Genomic DNA, 6,390 nt, shown 5'->3' on the forward strand with positions numbered 1-6,390 from the left:
AACAGCTTGCATCATGCATAATTATTGTCATAGCAACCGGCTCACACAGATATGCAATGATTTGCTTTGATTTTCAGTGTCAAGCTTTAACATTGAAGTTTGTGATGCTGAGCAAAACCCCCACAGGCCCAAGGTGATGGTGCAATGCTGACATCTAGTGGTTACCACGAGACTTGCCCAAGCACTGCACTACTCAGCCATGTATTGAGTCCCAATAGGAAACCTTGCAAATACTTCTATGCCACATAGAAAAAGACAAAAAAAAGGAAAAACTAATAATACAATTATTTCTGCTATTAAAATGAAATACAGGACATCAGACCTTATGTAATTGGAGTCCAGAACAGGCATCAGTGAAAGTCATAATTATGAAAGATTGAATGTTTTTTATTTTTCATTTCCCCGATCTACTAATTGTAGCATAATTGTCTTCTGCACAGAATCAGAAAATTTACATAGAGAAAATATTCAGAGAGAGTTGTTTGTAAAAATAAAACATGTGCAACAGGTAGGCTTGACACTTCAAATACTATATGATTTAGTAAATACTGAATACCGTTTACTGCTATTTAACGTTACCAGCATACAGCAATTTTTAAATTTTCTATAATGTCATCATATGAATACGAAATTACAAGTCCTTTAATCCTGCAAAATGAAGAAAGAAGGTTGAGAATGCACACTTTCTGAAAACTCAAGACAGTTAATATTTAAATTTAACATTAGCCCTTCAGTCGTAATATATTTATCATCAGAGTGTAGTGAACTGGTATATTTAGATTCAAGAACATTATTATATTTTTCAGCTACAGTTACATTCTATGGTTTAAGTGTGACTGTACTTAAAGAATGGCAACATTCATTCATCATATATTACAAAAATGAAAATTAATCAATGAACAGAACCAAAAATGTTTTTTTTGCATTTAAATCAAGTTGAAAATACAGCAGATACATACACACACAAAAACATTCTTCTGCATTGCACGGAGAGACATTTGTCATGATACACCATTTTCTGTTACATCATCATCATCATCATCATTCTGCGGTTTGCTTTAAGAAAATGGTCATCTGTTTCCACTTGTGCAAACAGATGCTGTTACATCAGTCTCTTGGGGTCAATCTTCTCCAGGTGAACCAGTGGTTTAAGTTGCTCAGCAAAGTTCCTCATGTCATCTGAGACGGTGTCCTGCCCAGCAGGGGCTAACATACTTAGTTCCACAAGGTTGGATAAGGAGAGATTCTCCGTACTCTCCGTGTTCCCTGGCAGAAGCAGGCGGTACAGCTTGCAAACCACTACTTTCAGGGCTCCTTTTCGAAAAATGTGACCTTTAGCCACAAACTCGTGGTCCATGCGAAAGCCCATTTCCGACAGGAATTCCGTCAAGTTGTGGGAGACTGCCACGTCTACACAGTTACGTACCAAAGCGTGACGGCTTTTATCACCAACTTCTGGCTGTCCCAAGTATCGCAGGTGCCATGGGGCATTGGGCCGGTCCAGCGAGTGTCGAGCTCTCAGAATAAAGGGGCTCCCCTGCTGGCCTTTCAACAGGAACACCATCTCATGGTCCACAAACGTGTCGGGCTCCATGTTGTCACAGAGTCCGCGCAGTCGATGCAGCAAACTTTCCAGGGACTGGTCTAAAACACTCCCTGTTAACAAACAGACACACTGACAATTCCTTTTTCAAATTAACAGAAAGCAACAGTTTTAGCAAGGAATCCAAAATTTAGAATGAAAATTCTCCACACACCAAGATCAAAAGGCAAAACAAATGGATAAAAAAGCGGATTTGAAATGCACCTCAACTGATGATCACCTTGCATTTAAAACTTCTTTATGGACATTACTTTAAGCCCTGCTCTTGCCAGCACAAAGGCGCGAGGAGATAAACGTCACTCCCTAGCAGAACCGAGTCCTGGACAGAATGACAGAGTACGGCAAAGTCACCATATTATAACGATTAACTTTGAAAAAGAAAAAACATTCTGGGATTTGTTGAGACCATTTGTCTGCAATGAACATCCTAACACTGGACTCACTAGAGATCAAGATTATAAAAGAGAAGGGGAGCGCATGAATGGCAAAAACAGAATCGTCTAGAATGCCAGCTTTCACATTTCTACTGCTCACAAAATTTCTCACCCTACAATTGGCACATCCAAAAGATGCCTCAGCACCAAGGATACTGATAATCACATACTAAAAAAAAAAGAACGAACATCGGGAGGGCGCTGCCCTCGACTTTCTCGTATGCTGAGACTGAGGAAAGGGTCACCAGAACGACTTCCTATTGCGCAAGATTTCTCAAATATCATCTCTCTTAGTTTCTCATCATAACTAACTAACATAGCTCCACTGACAGACTGAGGAGATCGTTCCTCTCCCACGCTATGCGACTCTTCAATTCCACCTGGGGGAGTAAATGCTAGCATTATTCAAAGTTATTGTCTGTTTTTACATGCATTTTCATTACTCTTTAATTTAATATTTTTTTTTTTGTTTTTTGTATCAGTATACTAATGCTGGATTATATGAATTTCCCCTTGGGATTAATAAAGTATCTATCTAACTAATTCATAATATCGATACACAATCACTTCTCTCCATTTATATATCAAACTTTATATTAAAATGATATTTTCGCACTTTAGGAAGTCAAAAACGGTGGTGGAATTTTGTTCATGATTGCATATGCATTACCTGGATTATGTGTAAAGTAAAAAGTGTTACAGTCACCTAAAAATACAGAAAAAGTGTATTATATAATATTTGTTGCAATAAATTTTTATAGGCAAAACTGCATTTAGCTGCATTTAAATTATGATAAAGAGGGGAGAAATAAAAAACAAAATACAAAATGAAATGTCTTATCAGGAACACGACGGGGACGTAGCAGCTTCTTGTTCCCAATACATCTTTATATTTTCATGGCATGTTCAATGCTTACACATTATTGCTAAACTGATGATGTATAAATTAAAATAAAATTAATAATAGGTATTGAAAGAATATGTGTTACATTGAATACAGTTTTTAATACCGTGTACACATTTATATTTCCATGATACAAAAAATCTGGATGGTTGTTTAAATAAACTACTACTTCCGGTTGAGTAATTTGTCTCAAATGTTATATCTGTTTGCTTTTTATCATTAGAAATATCTATACAAAATTGTATAATGTAATTAGGAGGTTTTTCTTCACACAGGAAATGTAATTATAACTATAGTTTACTTGAAAATTCGCAAAAGTATTCAGTTAAAGTCACTTCCAGTTGCACGATTTTTCTCAAATTTCATATCTGCTTATTTTTCACCATTTCTAATATCCGCACAAAATTTGAATCATATATTTTTATTAATAGCCATGGTTTACTTGAAAATATCTGAAATGTATTCAGTTAAAGTACCGGAAGTGGCCCAAAAGTTGATAGGATTCCTTATTTTTGATATAAAACAGGTGTACAAAATTTCACTGACCGAGAGCGAAGCGTTTTCAAGTTATCGTGTTTAAACACAGAATTACAGAAATGGTATTTAGAACTCAGGAAGCCCTAAAATGTTGAGGTCAATTTTTTTTCACAATTCCCGAATGTATAAGAGAAAGTAAAAAAATAAATGATCAAGGAATGCCAAGTTTGCAGGGTTCCTGCCAATACGAGGCCCCTAAAGATAAAGTATGGACAGGAAAAAAGGATGGATATGCAAAACGATTACATTAGGATGATTTTTCAATACTAGCTCTTATAAAAAATGAATACAATTCCATTAACGTATTCCCATGCCACTGACACCCTACCAAGTGCTGCTGATTCTAGGACCCTCCACTCGGGGTTTGAGGCCTGAATGGGGTTTCCCCTGGGTGCTCAGATTTCCATCTAAATGACATGCGTTCTAAGTGGGAGTGGGCCCTGCGATTGACTGAGCTGTGCCCAAGCCTGCCAGGATCTCTCTAACTTCCCATTATCCCGAATTGGACTTTGTTAATGTGACAATATTAAGCTCCAGTTTCATGTTCAAAAACTATAGATATCCTTACATTCTATGAGGAAAATGGGATGTTTTAAAATGATCCTTTAGATAAAACACAGCTGTGCCCTCCTTCACATGAAAATGATGTGGATGTTTAAAGGTGGTCCATAATCTGCCACACTACCCATAATCTGAGAGGTGATGGGACATCCTGTGAAGGTAAGAGGTATCTAAATTCCAATAACGTCACTGTTTTCAGAACTTCAACATTTCAAAGTCTACCTGGGGCTTGACCCCCTTACCAGCAGATAAAAAACAGTGGCACTCTGTCACTGCCCAAAATGAAGACTCATTTTCAGTCACCACGAAACACATAAAAATGATGTCAATTATTGGGAAATTCTAAACTACAGTGGGGAAGAAAAATGATGGCTTTTACCACTATTCTTGTTTTACAGAGTGCCCACTTTACCTTCAATATTTCAACAAAAAAAAAATACATACTTTTGTGCATCATTAATTGCTAAAAAGAGAAAATGGTACTCATGTGTTATACCCAGGCCACTCAACCCAGATGGTGCTTCTCCATTCACTCCCTGCTGCTGTTCAATGTTATACTTAGCAACATTAGAAACTTCACGAAAGAAGTAATGTTTCAAAAGTAACTAAAAATCAAATTTTACGTATTCTTGTTTTTGTTTTGTAAATAAACAAATGTAATAATTGAAGTCTTTGTTATCACACTGTAAAAAAAAACAAATGTAAAAAACATTGAAGATGTTCTCTTCCCTGTGTCAGGGTTATAACACACGAGGAACAAGAAAATCACAGATTATATTAATACATGCGTTCCAAATTCTAATGTTGTCTTACTTTAACATAACTTTGTCCTGTCCACACTGATTTCACTTGTGACTTCTAGCGCCTATTGGTTTGCATTATTTTCTGAAGCCACTTTTATAAAAAGAGTATTTAGTCTTTTCCTGACAGCACTGGGCACAGTCACTCACACATAAGCAAACACAGAGACATAACAACATACAAACTCCAGACAGACAGGACTCAAAAGTCAGGGGGCAGCAGGACCGCCACTGTCGTTGGCCCCACACTGCAAACTGATGCAGCCTTCAAACTACCAAACCAGTTATCTGTTTAGTACTTTTACTGTATAATAAGTCATGGCAACATACTGATGAACGGTAAACAAACCACAAAGATGATCTGAAAAACAAGCGTCACAGTTAACATACAAACAGTCCATCATGAAGCTTACCCTGCAGCAGGTACTCCATCATGTTGATTGTGCCCCCTGAAACAGGAAGCACGGTGACTGGGGGCGCCTCCATAACTACTATTCAAAGATCAACTGAAAAATACAAAGAGGTCCCATTTTTCAGTGGTTATCAAAATGCTGAACCACAACCTGAAGTGCTCCCTCTACCTACACTCTGGGATGTCAAACACAGATCCTAGGGGGCTGCAGGTTTTCATCTCAGCCACTTTTAATTCAAGTATACTTCTTTTGCCTTCTGATTGTTTTCCAGCTTAAATAAATTATGCAGAAGCGACAACCCAGATGTCTTTCCATAAACTGGCTACACATAAAAATGAAGCTAAACTATGGGTGGATTAACGAAGAACCCTAAATGTCTCATTTTGATTCGGCCTATGTGCAAACACAGGGGTTGGGAGCATGCATTGATACGAACTTCATAAACAATCATTTTGTTTTTAAAAAACATAATATTACAAGTGCATGTTACTGAAACATACATAATAGGATAACATACGCATAAAATAGTATTTTACTTTGAAATGAATACAAATGAGAAAAACGAAATAAGATTTAACCCCCCACCCAAATAATAACATTAAAATGAAAAAGAAAAGCATTTATAAGAACACAATTAAGTTACCGTTTTACGGGCAAGTGTTTAACCGAACTTTTTCTGCAGCTCACATCAGTTACCACCGTTCTAAACAGTACGGGCCCATTCGACCGCGTCCACTTGAAAATCCAACGCAACTGCGCAAGCGCTTCTCTGCTACGGAGAGCCAAGATGACCAAAGTTGTTTCTCTCCTACAAACCAAGAACGTCACCGGTGCTCGCAGGCTCATCGCCAATTCCCCAGTTAATTTTGCTAGTAGGTTTAGAAGAATAAAGGCATGTTAATAAAAAAAGTCTAATAATAATAATAGTCTAACACTGTCATATACCTGCATATTATTACTTACCTTAGAGAAAAGCCACAATAAAACAGAATGAAAGGCAATTTTTTTTAGCGCATCCCGAGTCACATTTCGCATAATGGTTGAAAAAAGGACGACGTTAGTAACTTTTACAGTTTCAAGTCGAATTTATAATGAGGCACGTATAACTTGTATAATGTAATCTTGAACAAATCAACGT

The 6,390-nt window shown here is 37.1% G+C and overlaps 1 protein-coding gene across 1 annotated transcript; it reads right to left on the bottom strand.

The window, feature by feature from the left end:
- Positions 1–372: 372 nt before the first annotated feature.
- med18 (mediator of RNA polymerase II transcription, subunit 18 homolog (yeast)) lies at positions 373–6,029 on the bottom strand. The gene is made up of 3 exons (XM_039740258.1): positions 5,896–6,029; positions 5,253–5,345; positions 373–1,656 (listed from the first exon to the last, which is right to left on the bottom strand). The coding sequence occupies exons 2-3, from the start codon at positions 5,323–5,325 to the stop codon at positions 1,103–1,105; spliced, it is 627 nt and encodes a 208-aa protein (XP_039596192.1). The 5' UTR covers positions 5,326–5,345; positions 5,896–6,029; the 3' UTR covers positions 373–1,102.
- Positions 6,030–6,390: the final 361 nt, after the last annotated feature.

This window comes from Polypterus senegalus, chromosome 17 (genome assembly GCF_016835505.1).
Source record: "Polypterus senegalus isolate Bchr_013 chromosome 17, ASM1683550v1, whole genome shotgun sequence".
Lineage (NCBI taxonomy): Eukaryota > Metazoa > Chordata > Cladistia > Polypteriformes > Polypteridae > Polypterus > Polypterus senegalus.

Coding starts and splice junctions, on each gene's coding strand:
- med18 (XM_039740258.1), bottom strand. CDS start 5,325: ATGGAGGCGCCCCCAGTCACCGTGCTTCCTGTTTCAGGGGGCACAATC. Junction 1,657..5,252: donor GATGGAGTACCTGCTGCAGG/GTAAGCTTCATG, acceptor GTTTGTTAACAG/GGAGTGTTTTAGACCAGTCC.